We start from the raw sequence: 22438 nt of genomic DNA, 5'->3' as shown, positions 1-22438 counted from the left end.
ATACGTTCAATGTCATTTTTAAAAAATTAGCATTAGTTTTCCATGAATTATGCTTTCGTTGTTCTAGAAAACTCAAGACTCACGAAGCGGAGCACCGTTTGACGCTACTGCGCAGCCAACCAATACGATACGGCGGTGGGTGGGCCCGGCAGGCTGGATACCGCTTCAGCGGTAAACCAGCTCGATAAAATCCCTGAGTTAGCCGGCGTTGTTAGTTTGATATTTGCTGGATCACATACTTGCTATAGCAGCCACGGGAATATATGACCATTCGGCAAAGTGGTAACCTTAACCGCTTAAAATAAATACACAACCTCAGCGCATTTTGATTTCCTAAGAGCCATTCCTCCGCCAGCAGCTGGGTTAGTGCCGCCGCGTTGTGTATATGTGATGGTGAGCATGTGTATACGTGTTTGTCGAGTGAGGATGAACAAGCGGCTGGTGTGTCTCAACGGCGACATTTGATCGCACCCTTCCCATCCCCCAATTTGCCCCGTTCAAATGTTGACACACATTCCCCACAACAACTAGTTGGTGTACACTTCTCTCTCTCTCGCACACGGATCCTCCGACCCCAACATGAATTTCGAACTGGATCACGATGTTTACTCCACGGGCGCGGGCAAGACGGCGCTGGACAATGAGCTACAGTTGTTGCAGCCGCCCGCTGGTGATGCCGATGCCGACCCGGATCAGCTGGATCTGCAGGCCTTTCTGCGCAGTATGCTGGCGAATCAAGCGCCAAATGTCAATGCCAATGAGCCGCTCTTTGATTTTGAACAGTTCTTGGAGCAGTATAAACATTTTCAGAATCTCACCACGGAGAATCAGCCGCCGTTGGAAATGTCCCCCGCCGAGCAGACCTTCCTCAATATACTGTACGGTGCGGCCATCGCCGTGGCCTTAACCGGCAATCTCAGTGTGATTCTGGTGTTTTTGTTTGGTCGGCGATGGAAATCGGATCTGTCCATTTTTCTGGTGAATCTAGCGTTCTCGGATATTGTCCTGGCCGTATTCTGCATGCCCTTCACCATGTCCCAAGTGGTCAAACATCACTGGCAGTTCCCGGATCCCTTGTGTCCGATTGTCTTGTTCTTGCAATTATCCTCCGTTCTGACGTCGGTGTATACACTGGTGGCCATCGGGGTGGATAGATACCTGTTCGTCACACGGCCACTTAAGGCGCGGTTAACCAAGCGGAAAGGCAAATTTGTCGTTGTATCCATCTGGATATTTGCCCTTTTACTCTCCTCTGTACAGGTAAGAGACGTTTATACACTCGTTCAACCGAAGAAGTTTTTGTATACCATTAACTGTTTAATCCAATTCAGTAAACAATTCGCAGCGCGTGCTCGTAAACAGTTGCACCGAATTAGGATTAATACAGTATAAAATTTGACGTATAATAAAATTAACTATTTCAAAGTAACAAAAACTGCCACAATTTTAGCGTTGTGCAATACATAGTACATACTTCAGTGTGTTATACAATAATATGTGTGTGCTTTGTTTATTAAAGAATGTGCTGCTGGCATGGATTAATTTGTACAACAAATATGCAACACAAGTTTGGTTTGAGAAAATTGCGTATCTATAGTTATATCGTAATAGCTTAACGACCAAATGCTTATTGTAATTACGTAAGTAGGTGTCGTCAAAGACTCGTCCCTAACTTGTAAATGAAGTTTTAAGGCTTGTAAAAAGTAATCCCATGTTATCCGCTTGTAAGCTGACGTAAGCACAAAATAATACAATGCTGTTGCATGTTCCGAGCTCTGACGGTTAAATAATGCGCTACTTTCTCACAGGACGCCGCCCGTATGGCTTTCGTTGTGAATGAATAGCAGTAATTACGCACATGTTCCCGGCCTGAAATTCTTCCCTTTTATATGACTCGACGTGCATACGTTTTGTTTTTGATGGAAACATACGTATACGGCTAGAAGCGAAAATCGATACCTGCATTTTCGTTTTGTGAGAGTGTCTACGCACGAGTCAAGCAGTGCATTTTCGCAATATGCCAGTGTAAACAGGGCGGTTATATTGACACACAAATCAGTCCCCGAAGAAAAAAGTGGATGAATATCCTTCAAATTTATCTTAGGATGTCAGGAAATTTATCTTTGAAAAACATTCTATGAGGTTTAATTACCTTCGCAAAATATTTGCACTGAATGATTATTGCATTCAAAAAAAGTTCACAGATCTGTGGTCTACGTCAGGACAGATTTTCCTATCTTACAAGTTAATGCGATTACACTTTACCAGCAGATACCATCTGCATAAATGTTCTTCAGCATTATGAGTACATCCTATTTTTACGCTAAAGTTGATAGGTCGGAGATGACGTGATTATATTTTGTAGGGAAATTTTCTTCTACTTTAAATCTTCTTTTCGAACGTTTCTGACGCGTAAGCATTTAATAAGATAATTCAACGTGTACGGAGGGCACTTTTTTGATTAAAAATATAATCATTTTTAATCCAGGTGTGGCAAAAAGCGCGCTTATGGCTTTTTCATGTAATATTATATTTAGGTATCCAAATCCGATTTCAAATAGCGCATAATGCGCGCATTAACTAATAACTTAAATGACCAGTTGCACGCACATCTGCCATCCCGATCATCAGGAATTCTAAAGTGCGCTTCGCATCCGATCGCAATATTGATTGCCATCTTTAATATTTGCATAACGCAACGCAGACAGACAGTTCTAACGATATATTTGTTCAAGTGATGGACTGCATCTCCACTAAAAGAATATGCTGCCTACTTAAGATGCTATCTTCGCATAATGAAACCGCAGAACGGCACATTCTTAATGAAAGCGCCTCTTGTAAAAAAACCCTATTAATCATGGAATTGATTGGCATATTTACCAAGAAATGACAAATTTCTTTTATACTATATTATCCGAGTGTGACGGGCCTGTCAACGTAGAGTACGATAGGCGCACAGAGGCAGCTCTCCGGCTGGGGCTAATTACCGTCAGCCATACCAACTGTGGGATGAGCGCGCGCCCGCACCGGCTAACCGGAAATGAAGACCGGCTCTCGTTAGGGTTGGCCGCTGGATGACAATGCACAGCGACGGTTAGGACTGTGCGTCACTATCAAATTGAGAATAATTTCGGTAATTCCGTGAGATTCAATTCCGCTGCGATTTATCACATACAAATTTTGTTTATCATGATCTGCGGCGTCATCGTGGATGTTGACAATGTGGCGGTTGCATATCGGGTTTTAATATCAGTAGTGGCAAGTTGCAACGATCTTCGTGATGCGCTAATGAATTTGCCTGTACTGTAAATTAAAGTTAATACTAATCTACAATGTGTAAGAGTACTTTGAAATGTGCACCTTACAATGGACTTCAAAATTTTGTTACATTCGGTCCGGGACCGAATGACCAATAGAAATAAATGGCCAAGACCAAATGACCAATAAACTGGAAACGCGCAGTAATTGAACACTTGCTGTTTGCGCATTTTCCAACGAAAACCATCCACCGATATCTCAAACGAAAGAGAAAAAAATTTTATGAATTTTGATACGAAACAAGTTAGTTTTTATGGGATCTGACAGAAAACCGACGCATCTAAAGTTTCTCGTAGACAGAGCATACGTTTTCTGTGTGAAAACTGAAACCAAACCGTGGATTCAAATGCTATGCTTTGTCTACGAGAAACTTTAGATGCGTCGATTTTCTGTCAGATCCCATAAAAGCTAACTTGTTTGGTATCAAAATTCATAAAAATTTTTTCTCTTTCGTTTGAGATATGGTGGATGGTTTTTGTTGGGAAATGCGTGAGGTGCAAGTGTTTGAACTCAACAGGCCGATGGCCAGCCCGGAATTTGGCTGATTGAGTACAGGTAAATAGCTGGTTGCGCGCGTTTTGTGAGTGTAACAAAATTTTGAAGTCCATTGTAACATGTTTATAGTTATTCGCGCTGTTTTATTTCAGATTTTTGTTGTTAGCGTCTCTGCACTTTAATTAAATCGAAAAAGACTCAAATTAACATGTAGTAAACAAGCGCACGGCAGTGGACGGTTGCGAAGTTATTTCTCATAGACACTGCATGTTCATTGAATCGTGAGAAACAGTTTATTTCCAAAATCTTTTGCGATGTAGACATGCGTAAGTGCCTATTGATTTGCCATTTGCTATTTTTCAGTCGTTCAATACTGATTTCCAATCCTAATGGTCGCTGCCAATATCGACTACTCTCACTCGCATCTGTTGCATGTTAAGTACATGCGGTTTTTTACAGACAACCGGCACAATGATCCATAATAGCAATAGGATTACAACATAACTGCAGTTACTAATTGGTGTTAAACTGCAAGAGTAGGTCAACTGGCTATCTATATTGCCATTTATAGGAGAGAACATCTCATCGAATAAAAGCAGGGCTATTTTGGGATTTTCCGGAAATTGTCTTGGTTTGAACCGTTATGAATAGAGAAACATCCCTATCAAAAGTCCCAATTCTATTCAGGAGTGTGTTATGAGAGCTATGTTTGGTCCATAGAGGAAATGATTACAAGCTCTTTTGTCTCTGTGTACATTTACCCGCGCAAAAGCGCAATCTGCAGTCGACAAATAACATGCACATTAGGATCAGCGATCGGTGAACGGCTAATCCAAGGGGATTCGCACACGGATCTACATGGTAGATAGCGTGCTGCGTGTTTTCCACCACGTAATTCCCCGCCGACACTGCCTACTCTCCAAGGTGCAATAATTTTCCGCATGCAATAACAATCCCCTCCAAAGGGTGTTGTTGTCGTGTTGTTATAAGCGGGTGTACAGAGCTGAAATCTTGATAGAGACAAGTGCTCTCTCGTGCGGAACCTCTTAATTCCCCATTGCGGCTGGTTAAAACGCGAAAGGTCACGCACCATTTTCAGTTCCGCTTCAGCCAAAATGGCTGTAATTCCGATTGTTGGCGAGCGGGTTGAGCATATCATCAAGGAGTTTAACGAGATTCAAGCGCAGTCATTCAATCGCCTTCACCAATTATACCACTAATAAAATTTTATACAAACCTTTGTTAACCACAATAGTACAAGATTACGGTACACTGTCGACAGTAGTTGTATACTACGTAAATTTGCCAGACTAGCTTGTAAAAAATAAATATTCATTGATGTTTGTCACTGCCATGTCAGTTATACAACAAATTGCGTACAGTATCTCGGATTTCATGATCAGCTTTCCAAAGCGCAACCGAAAAATAATATTATTAAGTTGTCCGAACTATTTACTTTGCAGTACTACTGTACTACGTATTTAACAAAGTAGGGCTCATTGGATCCTTTGTATGGTATGCGGCTAATATTGCTAATAATTTCATTAATCATGTATTTTATCGGTATAACCATAAAAATTTTAATTCGCCGGAATTAGTAGTGCTGTGTAGGCGCGTTCTAGAGTAGAGATCAGAGGTTGCAAGAGGATTAATTAGTGTTCTAGGAAAACGGGGATTTTCGATTTGGGTTGTCCCAGATCTACAACTGCTATGTTGCGCAATTGTAAAACGACTTAAAAGTCGTTTCATGGTGGTAAATGTGGTTTTTACGCAACCACCACACCCTAAGCGCGTGTGGCGAATGTTTTCGCACTAATGGTGTGCTTGTGCATACGACACCAGGACAGTATCTTACTGGCAGTAGTGTCTTCCCTTAGGTGGTCCCTGCAAGGGCAATGTGTTTTGTATTGCTCTACATTAGGAACACCACCCGCTGCTTGATAACTGCTCCCTGTTTCTAAGTCTGGCCAATTACGGGCGCGGGGTGCGTGGGAATACTTCCAGTGGCAATCTAGATGACAACTAATTTACTGGTTGTTGACTTTTGGCTAATTTTAACTTGTCTCGTATCCGAACCTTGAAAAAAATATACGATGCGCTCTACCTGGTGATTTTTAATTTACTAAAATTTGGTTGCTAGCGGTTTATTTTTAGCCTTAGAGATAAAAGGTGTACACCACGGATCAGTTGCGAAATATAGAAAAAATATTATTGTAAAAACTCATTACGGAAAAGTGGAGCAGGCATCACGAGACATGAGGTACATGTATAAATTTTTTATCTCCACAGTTTTGCAGTTTTCTAAAGGTTAATGACTTATCCCCAGTTGCATTGTAAGCAGATTATAATGCGGATAATATCTCGCCGACGGTTGGGAGATATCCAGCGAAATCCCATGATAGTCAACTGCTCAATAGGACGTTATTCGATGATTAGCGAGAAGTCAATCTGATTAGATGCGAGTCAAAGAGCGATTTGCGTCATTTGTCCGGGCATGCACCAAAGAGTTTTCCGAAATTCCAGGGATAGTACGCATATCGAGATTAACTCTTCGCTATCTTTGGCGGAAAATCCCGGGTATATACTATGCCTGTCGGCGGAAGCACACTGGAGAAGTGCAAAATTAATCTCTTACTTTGCACCGTTGTTATATGAGGTCATTGTGTCATCAAGGAAACAGACTAATCGGTTTAAGTTAAAATATATTATTAGAATTATAATTAAAGCCCAATATTACAGCCTAAAGTTAGGTAGAATGGTGGTGTAATAGTAAATGTGTGTGATATGTATACACCGGATATTTGGTATGGTAGAATACGTATTACAGAAATCTAATTATCTTAATCATACGGCTTATAACAAGGGAGAAACGAACGTCTGACGTAATTATTTAGTAAAATATGTTTTGGGAGAGAAATAATAATAGCCGAATTGTAATAACAATATGAATGATAATTTCAGCTGGCTGTGGTGAGATGCATGAAGTTCATCCATAACGGGCAAGTGTACAAGGACTGCCAGGAAGCCTGGCCCAGTGAGGAATACCGGAAGATGTATACGGTTACGGTAGCGCTGTTAACCTACGTTATTCCCTTATCCCTGCTAATCTACACATACATCCGAGTCGGCAGTATCCTATGGTTACGGACGCCGCCGGGCGAGTCGGTCTCGTTCTGTTCCATCAGCTCGATGAGCCGTACCGAGGAGCGGCGCACCAAATCCAAACAGCGGGTAAGTTCAATAAGTTGTGGATATCAAGAGATTCCAAATACAGTGACGTTATTACGGAACAGTGTTGGCACTCGTGAACGCGCTCACGACTTGGGCATGCTTCACTCGGATTACCTACTACAGTGAAACCTGGTTACTAAATACACCTTCGGTTAAAGCAAAACCGTATGTATTATCCAGGTGTATGTATTACACAGAGCTATGTTACAGTCTATGGGACACGCCGGTTAAACTTTCCGCGTATGTAATTTCCAGGTGTATGTATTTACCGGTGTATGTAATAGACAGGTTTCACTGTACCTAGCGATTTGTATGGCGCTAATTTACCAACCCTTCGAGGTCGTTGAAGGTTGACCGTATAACAGCAGTATTACGAATCCCGATTCTACACGGTAAAAAACTATACGTACAGTAGATGTCCAGTGGTGTGCAATGTGTGTCGAAATGCAGGCGTTAGCACTGTTTGTTTTTTGAGCCGCTCGCAGACCGTAGTAAGCAGGTGCTGCACATGTGCCGTGCAGGCCCGTGCTGAATCTGCTGACTAACTGCCACTCACTGGGTAAAATCAGGAAATAATCTTAATGCGTAGTCTGTACTTTTTATTGATCCACATTTTCTTTATCCTTCATTCCCTCATTATAAAATATTCAAATTATTAGTATCACTGACGATATGGTCTTGTTACACATTCTTTGTGTTAATTAATACTGTATTCTATCGAAATCTATGTTTCGGCAAAATCGAACATCTGTCCAAAGCCGCAGAGCCAAACCAGAGCAAGTGTATTATGTTGGTAGCGTGGTAGTGCTTGGTTCAAAGTCAGTGCACCCGCCATGGTTTTTGCAGCTGAAAATTCAGTCGTGTTTGGCTGTTTGCTTCGCTGCAGAGTGAATCCATATTTTTGTCTTTCAACTCGTGGTTCTTCAGCTCCTTTTTGTTATTGTCATCCCGTTTTGAGAAATTATATTTTTTTGTTTTCGCTTTTCTGGAAAAATTCAACTGCGATATCGCAAACATGGCGATCGACTGCTTCGGAACATCACGACAATCTGAATAAGCCAGTCTGTCGCTCATGTCCTCCTGTGCGAATCGACGAAGGCATTAGCTCGTTAAACTGTTCGGAGAACTTTAGTTAGTCCGCTATCTGCGCTACGACCATCTCTTCTTGCCAGGGCACCCCGTTTCAACGCGCAGTTTGACGATAATCGTCTGTATTTGGCCAGCCTCGAAGATGAAAAAGACGAAGAAGTTTTCCTAGCAAAGCCTGCCATGCAGAAGGTAAACGAGTAAAACAAATTTCTTCTGTTGCGCTTCCTGTAGTTGTTATTGGTTGTAGGCTTTGTATTACAGGGAAATCTGCGATATCGCATGTTTTAATTGAGCTAGCTGTTTTTGCTAATTGCATTATATTAATTTTGCATTCTTATTTATTAGGCCGTATCCGGATGAAAACGTAAAGCAGATGCCAAGAAAAACGATAAGAAAGTCGTATTTTGCGACAAATAGCCGCACTCTCTAGTGCCCTGCGAAGTCCGCAACACGTGAATCCGATTCTTGACGATATCGTCGCTACCACAGATGATGCAGAGTTACTCAAAAGTAAGTTTACGAATAAGAATTAGAAATTAGTTTTAGAGCTTGTTTACTATAAAAAGTCATATTACCCTTTGAAAAAATAAAAGCAGTATTGCTGATTAAAACTCACATATTATTTGCGCTTATTCCTTATCTAGAGCTGGATAACTTGATCGCTAGATCAGAAACAGCTTGGTAAATTGTTAAAATGCACTTCGGCTATATAGCCAGTTGATTAAGTATTTCAGAAATTACTGAAAATTCTACAGCAGTTTTGAAACGATAGGTAAGAAGGAAATGAAGGAACATTAAAAGTTGGATTGTTTTTTTAGCAAATAACGATATCGTTGACTGAAGAGCAGAAGAAACTGCGGGGGTCGGCAGTAATCAGCAACATCAACCAACAGGAATGATGCAAATTGTGCAACTGGATTGCATCGGAGCGATAAAGAGTGAGTTTCTGTATATCTGCTATATAGCAAAAACTGTTAGCTTTTTTAATATCTGCCTGATTTTCTTTTTGCAGTGCATTTGGATGGGCTCAGATACAAGGTGGCAAGCGGTGATCGACTGTATCGTACGATGAATGCGTGGAAGAAAGCCTTCGAAGGTGCCAGATTACCAATATAAGGATTAGATTTTCGACAATATTGTCAGACGTTTCTTGTTTGGTTGATAAAACGTGTTTTTTCGAATTTTATTACCAGCGCGCCCAAAAAAATTGGATAAAAAAATTTGTGATCAATAAATTTGTGATTTTAGATTGTACCCCAGAGTATGGCTTTTTGTTTCATTTTTCTTCGTGTTTGATGTATTTTTTTAAAGTGGTATTAAGTTTGTTAATTTTTGTTTGTTTTTTTTACTGATGGAATCCGGGTACGATATCGTAATTAAAGAAATGAATGGCGAACGTTGTTTCTCCGAGTTTTTGGTACGCTTCTGGACACGTTTAGCACGTTCAAACGCCATAGTTGGAGACGTCTTTTTGTATGTCAAAAACGGCTCCATAAGTATACTGAAACTATGTGTAGCTGCGACATCTCATCAGTGCATTGTTTATGTACCCGGCAGCGCCATTCAACGTTTAAAAGCTGCCTAAGCAACGTTAAAAAAGTGCGTACCGTAGAATCGGGGAAACGAGCCATCGCTTCGAATTACCAATTAGTAACCGCGTACTGTACCGTCCACTTCGCGAACTGAAAAGGGTAAATTACATTTCGGTGCGCCTGGTTTCTTGGACGGCGGTTGTCAAGTGTACCGGGAATTTTTTTCCAAGACTCGGTTGTCTGTGCGAACCCATGCGGCTGGTTGACTGCATCGCATGCGTCATTGTCCAGTGTTTCAGCCGGAATTCAGCACGGTACAGACTGCCAGTGAGGAAGCAATCAGAGCCCTATTGCGTGCCGACTGCTTAAACAATTCACCCGCGTTTTCCTTGGGATATTGTTGACGTTCAATTGTGAGAAAAACATCCATTCGCCAACTCGATTGTTAAGAAACTGCCGTTATGAATCGTTTAACAGGCCATTAAGAAATTGCTACCGCTTCATGCTGTTTCTAAAGGATATCGAGGAAATGTTTTCCTTCTTTTAGCAGTGTGCCTGACATAAAAAATACATCCACAAACTAGCCAATTGTGCGTGAACACTTACTTTCCACGGCTAATGAGTTTCTAGTGGTTAAATGATTTTCTTGCGAGAAAGCGGTGTAATGCCGTGGTGCACTGCAAAGCAATGACAAAAGCATATTCTTACAAATAAAACATGCACATTGTAGTATGGATAGGTATTTATGAAAATTTTTTTTAGCTAACTCTAAATAATTTTGAATTACGGAGTGATGGTAATGTTTGGTTGCAAACTTTCTTAATCCTCATCGAGTGCTGAATATTTTTTGTACGGTTTTTCTTGACCTAAAAGTTTGTGTCCAGACAAACATTTCCTGGGAAATAAGCAAGAGAACTTGTTGCTTAGAGTTGCTGACATTTTAATATGGGTTCTGTTTTCAAATATCCTGCGTCAAACACTTCCCGAAGCCTGCAGACGTGCGATCAATCAACTGGCAAACAACATCTAATTAACTTTGATTACACCGCTTACGAATAAACTGATTCCTTAGTGCACTGTAGCGCATCGCTTGATGCTTGACGCAGCAACTACAGAAACAAATACTAGTACATAAATCGGCCTATACGAAAAATAACTGTATTTTAATTACCTTAAAACTCGAAATTAATTGTTGTGTATTTTGTTTGTAGGTGGTAAAAATGCTGGTGGTTATTGTGCTGGTATTTGCCATCTGCTGGTTTCCACTTCATCTCTTCTTTGTTATGATTGATTTCTTCCCGGAGCTAATCAAATCATGGCGCGATCGGCATGAGTTGTCGTTTACATACACCTTCCTGGCCATCCACTTTCTGGCCATGAGCAGCTCTTACGTCAATCCCCTCATCTACTCCTTTATGAACCAGAATTTCCGGGTAAGCAGACGGGATAAGCGAATTGTACTCGTTATGCACAAAAAGACGTGCGACAGTTGTCCCGATGCGCCGCACACGCACCGCATGTACCGGGCTTTATACATATATGCAGAAAATAGTGTAACTGTTTGAAATTGCTACAAAGAGGTCAATCCACTTTTAATCCAACCCAATCATGAAAACAACTTAGGGATCGTTATAGAATTTTTTCTTTCGCTTGTCAAAGGATAGTTTAGTTGAAGTCAATATAGGTTTCAGTGACGCTAAACTGTCGTTTGATTGGTACTATGCTAAAGACTGAATCTGATTTATTTGGTGCTGATGAACTCTGAAGGACTTGGTCAAAAGTGATTAACGAACGTACAGTGGTGCGATCATACACGATGAGTATGCACTGGTGTGAAACGCGGATGAAAAATTTGGACGCATCCTTCGAGCGGATGTTCCGGTGCTTTGTCCCTAAAATTCCATATGTGTCCGCTCCGACAAATATCAACATACTAATCGGAGGAGGTTGGAAACGCCCATAGTCCTCATGAAAAACGTCGAGTGTCTATCCCAGATTTGATTTGATAATTCGTCACAATTATGCCAATCATATCCTGCCGCACCTTTATAAACAAGACAATTTTACTGCGAACAAAATCAACATAACGTGCTTGCGCATAATTTGTGATAGTAGTATTCGCACGCAATGCGCAGAATAACGAAAGCAATTAATAGGTTTACAATTAGAAAGGCTCACCGTACAATGCAGTCGCTTACTACAAGTTAATGTTATTGTTGCGCATCGATTACTCACTTGTAAACATGATGGTATGCAAACAATCCGCAGTTGTCTAACATGATGATATCACAGGAACATTGAATTATTGATTTAAGTCTGTCTCCTGCTAAATTGTTACTTAATAGTTAATACATGCCCCTTTTGTTTTCTGTTTGACATCTACAGTTAGTTAAACATAGCCACGAAAATACTTCATGCACAGCTAATTCGTTGAATCTAAACCTGAAAAACTGTACGTGAAAAATAAAATAGTGACTCTGTGAAAGAATATTAATTATATATTAACGTTTCGCGATCTTCAGACCAGAACAGTTTGCCGTAAATGGGGTTGCTCAGCAGAGGTGGTAAAGTGCAGACCGATGTCCGAACTTGGCAACTGAAGGGCCAAGCTGGTCAGTCTACCGCTTGTGTAACCGTCCGCGACCAGACCCCTTTATTGATAAACCGGATAAATGATAAACCATAGACAATATGATAATAAACGATAAACAGTGTGATAGAAATAGAAGGGTGTGGAGGGCGGGTTTTTTCGCTTTCGACGGCAAATTCTTTTCAAACTATTCCGAAATTAAATAAAATACATATCAACTTATATAATTAAGCTTAATATGCCACGTCCATCGGAAGTTCTGCATAGCAACACGGTAAACTTCCGATCGCACGTTAACGACAGTTATTGCTGTAGCAATAACTGACATTAAATTTTCGCTCAGCCTCTTATATTGTTAACTCGTTAAGTATGAGAGCAAATTATGCCAATCATATCATTTAATTTATGTCATGCTACCTTTAATTTTAAGCTAAACTAGTGAGTGTATTTTTGTGATACTAAATTATTTGTTAATGATAAACAACTATATATAATGCAACGGGAAAAATAAGCTTATAATTATATAATTATTAGACTGCGTTATAATTTGGAACAATAATTACAGAGCGATGTGCGGCAGTTGTGGCACCGGTCTATTTCGGCCGTGAAGCGATGTTGTCGGAAGATGCGCCAGGATGATTATGAGAGCGAAGAGGAGGATTCCTTCAAGCCATTCCAAGGCTCCCCGCTCAGCCTGCTCAAACGCTCCAGTTCCACTCCGCCGGCCCAAATCGCCGGCCTTCCACCGGATCTTTTCGTTGGCTACCTGTCCAACATCACGCCGGCACTAAACGACGGACGCTCCGAATGCTCGTATTCGGACTATCAATCACACAGCCTGACCACCGAACGTCCCGTCGCCGGTACACGACGGAAATCCCATTCGAAAACCACACGTCGCTCCAAATCCATTTCCGGCCGCGCCAGTAAAGAGGACACTTACGGCTGATTATAGGAAGACGGTGTTGGAGGAGTGTGTACCGTGTGGATTAATCAGTGGCAGACAGCTGTTTATCCTTGGCATATACCGGCTTATATGTTTCTGGATCTAGTCAAAACAATCTGTGTTATGTTTGGAAAAGAATTGAAACTCATGGTCGTTGTGATTTCTCGGCTTTCATGTGTTCGCCAACAGTGGTGGATAAAGTTATTGGTTTTCTATTCACGGGACAGTTATTTTTGAAATTCTTATTATTTATTTAGTGCTGTTTCGGGTGCGTATTTGACTGTGCTTGCTGTTACTTTACCATAAAGTGATGTTTGTGCTGTAATTCTGAAATTTTGATATTGAAAGCAAGTAGTGGATATTAATCTATTGACATGCTTTTTCTACACGAGGTGTGCTTGCAAATCATTACCTCACGTCTGAGGATCGAAGATTACGTAATAAATCGATGGCAGTTATTTCCTTCACAACAAGCGGATTGTTGCTGTTTTTCGATAATTAAAATGATAACCGCTGAAAATCATGTGAGTGCCCCAATACCGTTCCTCGAAGCGCTCCATCGAACACGCCTAATTATCTCCCACCTTTAGGTTTACATTCTCGGAAGTGGAAAAAATTGCACGGTTTCAGTGAGATGAATAGTGCGGCGACGGCGCGGTATTAAGGCCGGAAACAACGCCAACTCTTCTCCGTATTACACAATAGTACGTTTAATTAGTTGTCAAATCCACCGGCAGCGATCGCATCTCGCGTTTCCGCATGCACATGCTGTTACCCATTGTAAAACCGAAAATTCTGCCGGCGCGAGGAGGTATACCCAGGCACCAAGGCTGTCGCTGCAGGCAGGAGCTATTCTTGTTCTCCAAAGCGAATATACTCAAATAGATTAATGACCTTTCTATACGTCCACAAACCCTTTCGTTATTGTGGAACTATATATAACATGATGTATGGTACGGTTTCTCTCCTTATGGTAATCGTACAATTAATCAAGGAAAAGCGGAGACTGGCTGAAAAGGTCAAATAATCCACTGTTTGCTCAGCAGTACAAATTTGTTTGACAATTAAGCGTTGTTACTGCTACTACTCTACCGCCTAAGTACCGGTAGACGGTCACGCGATGAGCACGAGAGCGAGTTTTAGCACTAAAAACACCGACCGCCTGAAAACGATCGATTATCAAGGAAAATTGTTACTATGTTTGTGCTCTCATTGCCTGGTAATTTTAGAGCGGCTATTGAGTTGTTATAATATATGCTTTTCCGATAACCACATATCATACAAAACTTTCTGGAAATTAATCGTCATCACATAAAGCGCAAACGACCAGAATTTCTATTAAAAAAACAACAGAGAAAACAATAAAAATCAACAGCAATATCAAAAAGCGAATTATCACATTATGTCATGGAATTATTCAGTGCACATATCGAATTTTGCTGTATTTAAGGAAGCGCGCCGGCAGTGGCATGATCCGCTTGGAGCGGCGCTTGTTGGTCAGTTGAGTGAGTTTCAGAACGTAGCCCCATTCTTGTGGCGTCGGGAGACTCTGCAGCGCCGGCAGACGGATCACCACCACCTGATTGGACACCGTCCACTTCAAGGGTGTATCGGTGCCCAGCATGGTGATGATCGTGTTCTGGGAGGGTTTGGGAGCTCCCAGACTTAGCGTCACATTCCCGTCCCACTTCAAGACGGCGGCATAAACATCCACACCATCGCCAGTAGCTTTACTGGTATACCTGCAACGTTTCCAGTCTTTACAGCAATTTTATCAATAAAAATTTAGACCTGATATGATTAACAGCTCAGCCTTACCGTGCTGCCGCAAATTACTTAAACAGACGGAGAGACATTCATCAAATTACTTTGAAATTTTATCCTCGCCTGTGTCATTTGAAATTTGCTCCATGCACAACCGCAGTGGCTAGCAAATTGTCTTCCTTTTTCAGTGTTTAAACTTTTAACTGCGAAGTAGCGTGCCCGCAATAAATTACTCCGCATTCGCAGTGTATGGTACTGTATTTGATGGCTATTTGCCTAATAAAGTTTTCCTTTTTAATCTGCAGGTAACTATGAACTTGTCGGTGCACGTTACTATAAACTTGTCGGCAATAATGCAACCATCTCAGCTCAAGCCGCAGTGCCGCATCAACCTAGCCCAATCTTCTGCATCATCGGGTAAAAAAATGCCGTATACCTAACCTAATTTCAGAATCACAATTTCATCACTCATACACTCCGGCTCGGTGTTGACCATTTGATTACTCTGTACCTAAGAAAAAACTGGGAAACTGAGCAAATCAAGAGGCCAAAACGATTAACTGCCCGCCCGATTCGATAGTCTTCCATCTGATAATTAACAATCAAACAAAAAATTCCAAAGCACGAAAACTGGTCATTTTTAAAACGCTAAATGCTATCGGCTTTACAGTACATACCAGACATTAGGATTCAGTGTATCATTTTGGTGACTCCACGGCTTCGTGTTGTATATGGCTTCGCCGTTAACCTGCATCCAGGATCCCAGCTGCAGCAAGCGCTCTTGGAAAATCGGAGGGATTGTGCCATCGCCCGTTGGGCCCACGTTGACAAGCAGATTCCCACCACAACTGCAGAGCACGCGCCATTAAGCAATTATCTACTCCACATTATGCGTCATATGGCACAAAATTGTGTATCTCTTATTGCCAGATTTTGGCAATTATCTGACAATTATTAACCGGAAACATCCACTGATCCGAACAAATGACCCCGTGCTTATCCACTTTTCAGTATAATGGTACTAATAATGTATTAAATACCAATTAAGTACGAAGCGTCCCGGCACGAAACGCTCCGCAGCATTCCCTAATCGTACTGACATAAGTATTTTATGAGAAGGACACGGCCGCTACAGTCCTCACATAAAATGAACTTATGTAGTGTGTGATTCATTCCCTTGATGTTATTTCATGTTCAAAAAGTCACTTCATGGTTTAAACTTTGAAAGGAATCAAAGTTTACGGTAGGAATTTATCAGTCGTACACATAAAAGGAATTTGCTTATTTTGAAACATTAAAATTGAAGAACAATGGGCCCGAACGTAACAAAATGATTAACAATTGGATCAAGTCATAACGGTTTCAAGTCAACGGTATGAGCGGCCCAACTCAAACAAAACGTTAGGCGCCCTGAAAACTCTGTTGTGAACATCATAGCTGCTGCAACACCTCAGAAAAGATCATTTCTTGAAATTCCAGAAATGAACTATGTACCGGGATTCCTCAGAGTTAAGTAAGATAACTTACGAGTAACGCAAAACATAGTGCTAAGCATTGCAATCAGTGGAACACAACTATGCTATCTGTGAAAACAACACCTAACATTGGGAGTCCAATTGCCTTCTTAAAACTTCTCGTTTCTAAATTCCAATACTATAAGGACACTTTAGATAATTCCAAACATCTACATGTTATGCGGAAACAAAACGAAAGTAATGAGAAGCAGAAGTATCCAATGTATACGTAATCCAAAAATCACCACAACACCAGACGTCGGGGGATCGGTCCCGAGGGTGCAAATAATCAAATCCACCCTCCGGATAACCGAGACAAACTCGGTAAATCTATTCACTTAGCCAGAAAAATATCCCGGAAAGCAGATGCTAATTATTACGATTACCTAACGGTGGCCGTCAGAGTGGCGATCAGCGTTTCAATGGGAATAACATCCCAGGCCGTTAAGTCGCGCCTATAACCCCAACTGCGGAAATCCAACGTCATACAGTTTTCCCATTTCCGCGGCTGAAGTGTTCCTGTTAACCAGACACCGTTTAAGCGGCTAAGGAATAAACAAATTTTTCCTGCGGTACTGATTTTTATTTTTTCGCGTTTATGACCTATATATACATCGCTTTAATTCCCTTGAGTGGTATGCATTTTTTATGGTAACGGTCACGAAAATATGGATGTTCTTTCAAACATAACATGCACGCATTTAATTTAACGATAACTTGCACTGGTAGTGATCCGCGTAATCGTGATTGCGTATTCTGGACTGATATACCAAATCAGCAAAACAATTACCTGGATTATACTTATCGCTGCAGGTCAGGAAGCCACCATGGTGGCAAGTGATGCCGGAACCCCAGCGATCATTTGTAACCACAGTGTCCTTTACGGGTCTACAAGCAATCAAACAGACATCAGTTACTAAATTAGCCAAATCACCACCCAAAACGTTAACATGATTAAAGGAAGGCCGTCACGTTTCTTCCTTGCAACAACGAGCAGAAATTAACAAAAGACAACACAAGTAACAAAATACTGCCAAAATAAGCTAAATTATATTGGTAAAATAATTATATTAGCTGAAACAAAAATGCACTGTTAACACAAGTAACAAAATACCTTAAACGCGTCAAGCACTCAAATTTTGTTGAATAAAAGGTAATAGGTAATTAGGTATAACTGTATTATGCAGAAAGTATTAGATCATTACCAAAAGCCCGCTTATTCTAAACGTAAAGCGATTTACAGGAAATGATCCCATACATTGTCCGGCACGTTAAATTAGTGAAACCTGCTTCTATACATAAAGTACTGCAAAGTCATTATATAGCCACCTACGAGTCATTATAAAGCCACGCAATAAACCCCGTGCTGTTCCAGTATGTATCCGGCGCTTCCCAGTCTGTGGACCGGAAAATATGTTAGTGAATGCACGTGTCAACCCTTCACAGCGACAAAATAACAGTGCCCTTCTAGGTTGTCCTGCCATACCGCCGTCACTCCAGATGACATCCGGCTGGTAAGTGTTGACAATCTCATACAGTTCCGGAAGCGACTTTTTCTGTGGATACCAAAACACAACAATAAATGTCTAGTCCTAGGTGCAGGGTTTAAGTAAGCAACGACAGAAAGCAGCGGTATTAGGTATACGAATCTACTTACAGTATTATGCGTACTCTTACACATTAATATATTAAGGAAACTATTCAGTTCTTTTCCGATTATAACCTAGAATTTCAGAATGACACCGTGGCGCTCTTTTCATAATTAACAAAATTCTTATTTAATTTTTGTCAATGGGCAACAAAATTTATCAAACGACCAGAAAAAACGTACATTTTTACTAGCAATTAAAACGTAGATCACAGCAACGAGCTTTCTATTATGTAAGTACTTCAGCACTTCTGTAAGGTCATTACGTCAGAAGCAATAGCATTAGTAATGGGCAAGTACTCCGAAAACAGCGATGAAAATTAATATTAGTCTCAAAAGACAGCTATTTTTGTATTTCTTCTTTCCAAAATTCGATTTCGAGTAATGGAAAAACGTAAGTGCATGTAGTCTATTGCAGATACAGGTTTATTAGAAGAAATCTCAAAGGTCGTCTGGCAGTACACACGGAAACAAGGGATCAACTGGACATGTCTAGCGTGGGAAGTTGCGTCACAACCCTCAAACATAGAAAACAAACCTGTTCGACAAGAAAAGAAAATTCAGAAAACACACCATTAGCAGGAAGACAGATGACACTCAGGATATCTCAACTCGTTGCTCTCGTGCTTAAGATCTTCTGGTCTGCAGTACTGATCATGGGTCGGTATTCCACAACAAAAACAGTTTTCAGAAACATCGTTTTATGTTTCATGAATATACCAGAGAACTGATCTCCCCCGCACTCATTAATTGTCACGAACCGTGTAGTTTGCTTCGTGATTGCTGTGTGCCAAATTAATAAGATTCCAGAAAGTCTCGAAACATGTTTACAGGAATATCCCCGTACTACCACCGTATATAAGAACTTACGTAATTGAAATGATTAATGAACCATATATTAATGAGATTAACAGTATTAATGAGTATTAACAGTCCAGTTAACAATGATGCTGTGCCTTCCAGTGCAGCTGCATCCGAAGAACAATTGTGACAAGCATCGAGCAAAAGAATCTGAATAAAAGTCACAAAATTCGTAAAGGTAGCTCTCACAAATTAAAGTCACATTAATTTATCTTTGGTGACTACGAACTGTTTGACTGCTACGACTGCAGAAAACAACAAAAAGTCACCTGTTCTTCTGTAAAAAGCTCTTGTACCAGCAATAAAAATGCAACTTTAAATGCAGCAGCATTTAAAAAACGTACACCTTGGGACTGCTAATATCATCCAGTGTGTTCAAAGAAAGCAATTACCTATACCTATAAAGACCAATGAGTAGTTGAGTACTATTAATTCAGCTGTAAACCATATTCAACACTCCCATACAGATATCTTAAGCACGGACACAGCCAAACTGATTTTCTTAGTTTCTGCAGACTGGTGGAAACTGCTTACTAAACGCATTCAACTGATGCTATTTATTTATTTGACTTACAGTTGGAAAAGACCTAGTCGTCCAGTTGTTAGCCTTGTCTTCAAGATAAAGGGGATGGAACCATTCAAACAGCGAGTGATACAAGCCGAAATGGAGATCGGTGCTGTTGCGGATTGCCTTGGCCAGATCGCCCACGAGATCCCGATGCGGACCCACATCCATGGAATTCCAATTCCAGGAGTAGTTCGACGGCCAATTCGTATAACCTTCATGATGTTTGCTGGTCAACACGATGTATCTGCACACCAAAAATCCCAAACATAAATACAAAAACATGATAACGATTAGATAACATTAATGCACTGATGCCAAACTCAATCTCCGACCAATAAAAACCGGACAGCGGTATTTTTAGTCAAGTTAACTACTGTACAGTACCTTATCGTACAACATAAGGCAGTTTTTATACCGCTATCGTCGGTGTATGTTTATGTACATTTGTTTTTTTCTTAAAAAAAACTGGCACGCACTTGGCTCCGGAGTTAGCGAAGATGGCAGACCATTGTAAAGGATTAAAAAACGTGGCGTGAAATTGTTGACCAAAATCCGCATATGTGATATCCGGTGGATAGTTTTTATCAAAGAACGCCACCGTATTTGGATCCTTTGCACCTTTCCAGTCCCACCATACCCTACAAATTATCACAAAATTAATACAATTTTTTGTTTCCACCATTAAAACCATAAAACTTAAAACAATACATTTTACCATTAGCAAAAGTAACGAGACTTATAAGCAGTCACAAAAAGCACACTGAACAATACACGGACGTCTGCTCCACTAATTCTGTCAAACAGAACACGATAAATTTAAATTATTTAATCAATAAAAAATAAAATAACATCGGATACGAAAACAGCAAAACTGCATGTTTAATGTATTGTTTAATGAACTGAATATCAAGCGATTAATATTGTTTCTTTCTCTGATTAAAATTCTAGTGCAACGTTCAAAAGATAATTTGTGTACCATTAAAATTAATCAGGCAGTAACTGATTCTCATGTTTTTCATATTTTATTTACCACCAAATAAACAAACGACGGACTTGGCAGCCAGCACAGTGCACAGTGTTTCATGACACAAACCAAGAAGAATCTACCGCTGACCATTCGCTCTGGTATCCGATGACGCTGAACACTCCCCAGTGGATGAAAATGCCCAGCTTGCTCTCATCGTACCAATCCGGCAACGGCCTGGAATCAATGGAGTCCCATGTCGGGTCGTAGCGGGTTACAGGCGGGGATTTTGCCTTCTTGCAGCTGACAAGATCCACAACAGTCACAAGCAGTAAACACGCACAAGCAACGCGCATTTTTGCAGTCAGACGGACGTAAAACTTCAGGTATCAAAATGCCAAATTGTGAATGCAGATGTTATGGCAGATCACGGTGTCTTCAGTATATAAGTCAGCAGAAGTCTCGTAGATTCTTATGATCTTATCGAAATCACAACACGATAAGGCTTTTCATCAGGAATGTCCACATAAATAGTTTGTTATCAAACGTTGCAATTTCGACGAGGTCGACGATCGCTTTCGTAAACACTGCAATGATAATCGCTTATCGGTTGCACGAATAAACTGAACTTGATAGCAGCCAAACATTACAGCAGTATACAAGTTGCAAATAAGCCTTAATGTGTTCTAAAACAAAAATATACCTAATAAATAAAATTTGAATAAATGTAAAAAGTAAAGCGACTGATTTTCAGTTTTCTAGGCTGGTTTCAAAATAAACCCGCTGTTCCAACGAACAGCGGCCGCAGCGGGCGGGCGAGCACTGCAACAAGCGGTTTGTCAGCAACCGCCACACGACAGCAGCCAAAGCACTTGTGTCGGACTGTTAGAAAGTGCTACAAGTACAGATGCTACTCGTACTCGTACAAAAGAAATGCAGAAAACTGAGAAAAGCTGAGAAAACTTCAAATTTTATAGGGATCCGGATTACTACTCTAGCGAAATTCGCAGCGTTTATGTTTTTTGGTTTGTTAAATGTTAAATAACTGGATTTTCTCATCGCATTCTCAGATTCTTTGTCCTCAGGTAGTTTAACCGAGACCGGTACAATTCAGCTTGATGCATTGAGGCATCAGCCAAACAGGAACGATTATCAGCTGATTGAAGTGTTGATGCAATCGTTGTCGTTATTTCAATCCTGGCACAGCCATGGGCAGTCACAGCGAAGAAACGCTACCCTTGGACGAAAACGGCCAACCGTGCCGTGCCTGTACCGATTTCAAGACATGGATGAAGTTTTCACGCAAGTCCGGGCCCGACAAACAGCAGAACATTCCACCGCGCAGCACGACCCAGTCAGCTGCTCCGCCGAGTTCCTCCTCCGGTTCCCTCCCCGAAGTAGCTGGTCCCGCGCGCCCTGACTGCCCGGTGGATAAGGATCAGTTGGGCCGAGCCACCTGGACCTTTCTCCACACGATGGCCGCGCATTACCCCGCTACACCCACAGAACAGCAGAAAGCGGACATGAAGTCGTTTCTGCATCTCTTTTCACAATTTTATCCCTGCTGGTACTGCGCTAAGGATCTGCGGGAGGATATGAAGGATGATGTGCCGGATACCGCGTCGCGGTCGCGATTTAGTCAGTGGATGTGCCGGATACATAATCGTGTTAACCGGAAACTCGGTAAACCGCTGTTTGACTGTGCCAAAGTGGATGAACGGTGGAGCACGGGCTGGGCAGACGGATCCTGTGATGAGTGATTTTAATTTTTACTGTCTCTTGTTTCATTTTGCTGTACCAATTTTGAAATCTTTTTCTCCAGAAGTGACGTGATTTCTGATGTTTTTGACATTTTTGTGCTTTCAGATCTTGAAAAAAAGTTACAGTTACTGCATATGAATGGTGGTCTGTTGTTGCT

The 22438-nt window shown here is 41.0% G+C and overlaps 3 protein-coding genes and 1 long non-coding RNA gene across 5 annotated transcripts; 2 read left to right on the top strand and 2 right to left on the bottom strand.

The window, feature by feature from the left end:
* Positions 1 to 240: 240 nt before the first annotated feature.
* On the top strand, positions 241 to 15344 carry LOC129597068 (RYamide receptor-like). Its single transcript, XM_055494503.1, has 6 exons — positions 241 to 1260; positions 6775 to 7044; positions 10877 to 11098; positions 12821 to 13725; positions 13792 to 13905; positions 15271 to 15344. The coding sequence occupies exons 1-4, from the start codon at positions 580 to 582 to the stop codon at positions 13202 to 13204; spliced, it is 1557 nt and encodes a 518-aa protein (XP_055350478.1). The 5' UTR covers positions 241 to 579; the 3' UTR covers positions 13205 to 13725; positions 13792 to 13905; positions 15271 to 15344.
* On the bottom strand, positions 10260 to 12431 carry LOC129597092 (uncharacterized). 2 transcript variants are annotated; one of them, XR_008691512.1, is made up of 3 exons: positions 11901 to 12431; positions 11463 to 11709; positions 10260 to 10342 (listed from the first exon to the last, which is right to left on the bottom strand). It is a non-coding gene; the product is annotated as an uncharacterized LOC129597092 (long non-coding RNA). The 2 variants fall into 2 exon arrangements; XR_008691511.1 differs by lacking the exon at positions 10260 to 10342 and adding an exon at positions 10743 to 11076.
* LOC129597075 (alpha-L-fucosidase-like) lies at positions 14423 to 21258 on the bottom strand. The gene is made up of 9 exons (XM_055494513.1): positions 20671 to 21258; positions 20033 to 20194; positions 19563 to 19800; positions 17966 to 18035; positions 17813 to 17876; positions 17270 to 17367; positions 16866 to 16998; positions 15643 to 15813; positions 14423 to 14943 (listed from the first exon to the last, which is right to left on the bottom strand). The coding sequence occupies exons 1-9, from the start codon at positions 20874 to 20876 to the stop codon at positions 14619 to 14621; spliced, it is 1467 nt and encodes a 488-aa protein (XP_055350488.1). The 5' UTR covers positions 20877 to 21258; the 3' UTR covers positions 14423 to 14618.
* Positions 21259 to 21432: 174 nt separating this feature from the next.
* On the top strand, positions 21433 to 22412 carry LOC129597085 (FAD-linked sulfhydryl oxidase ALR-like). Its single transcript, XM_055494525.1, has one exon. It carries the CDS (start codon positions 21729 to 21731, stop codon positions 22278 to 22280), a length of 552 nt encoding a protein of 183 aa, XP_055350500.1. The 5' UTR covers positions 21433 to 21728; the 3' UTR covers positions 22281 to 22412.
* The last annotated feature ends 26 nt before the right edge of the window (positions 22413 to 22438 follow it).

Source organism: Paramacrobiotus metropolitanus, unplaced genomic scaffold, assembly GCF_019649055.1.
Source record: "Paramacrobiotus metropolitanus isolate TYO unplaced genomic scaffold, Prichtersi_v1.0 Parri_scaffold0000003, whole genome shotgun sequence".
Classification (NCBI taxonomy): domain Eukaryota; kingdom Metazoa; phylum Tardigrada; class Eutardigrada; order Parachela; family Macrobiotidae; genus Paramacrobiotus; species Paramacrobiotus metropolitanus.
The sequence above is the reverse complement of the archived record's forward strand: the minus strand, read 5'-3'. Positions and strand labels throughout refer to the sequence as shown.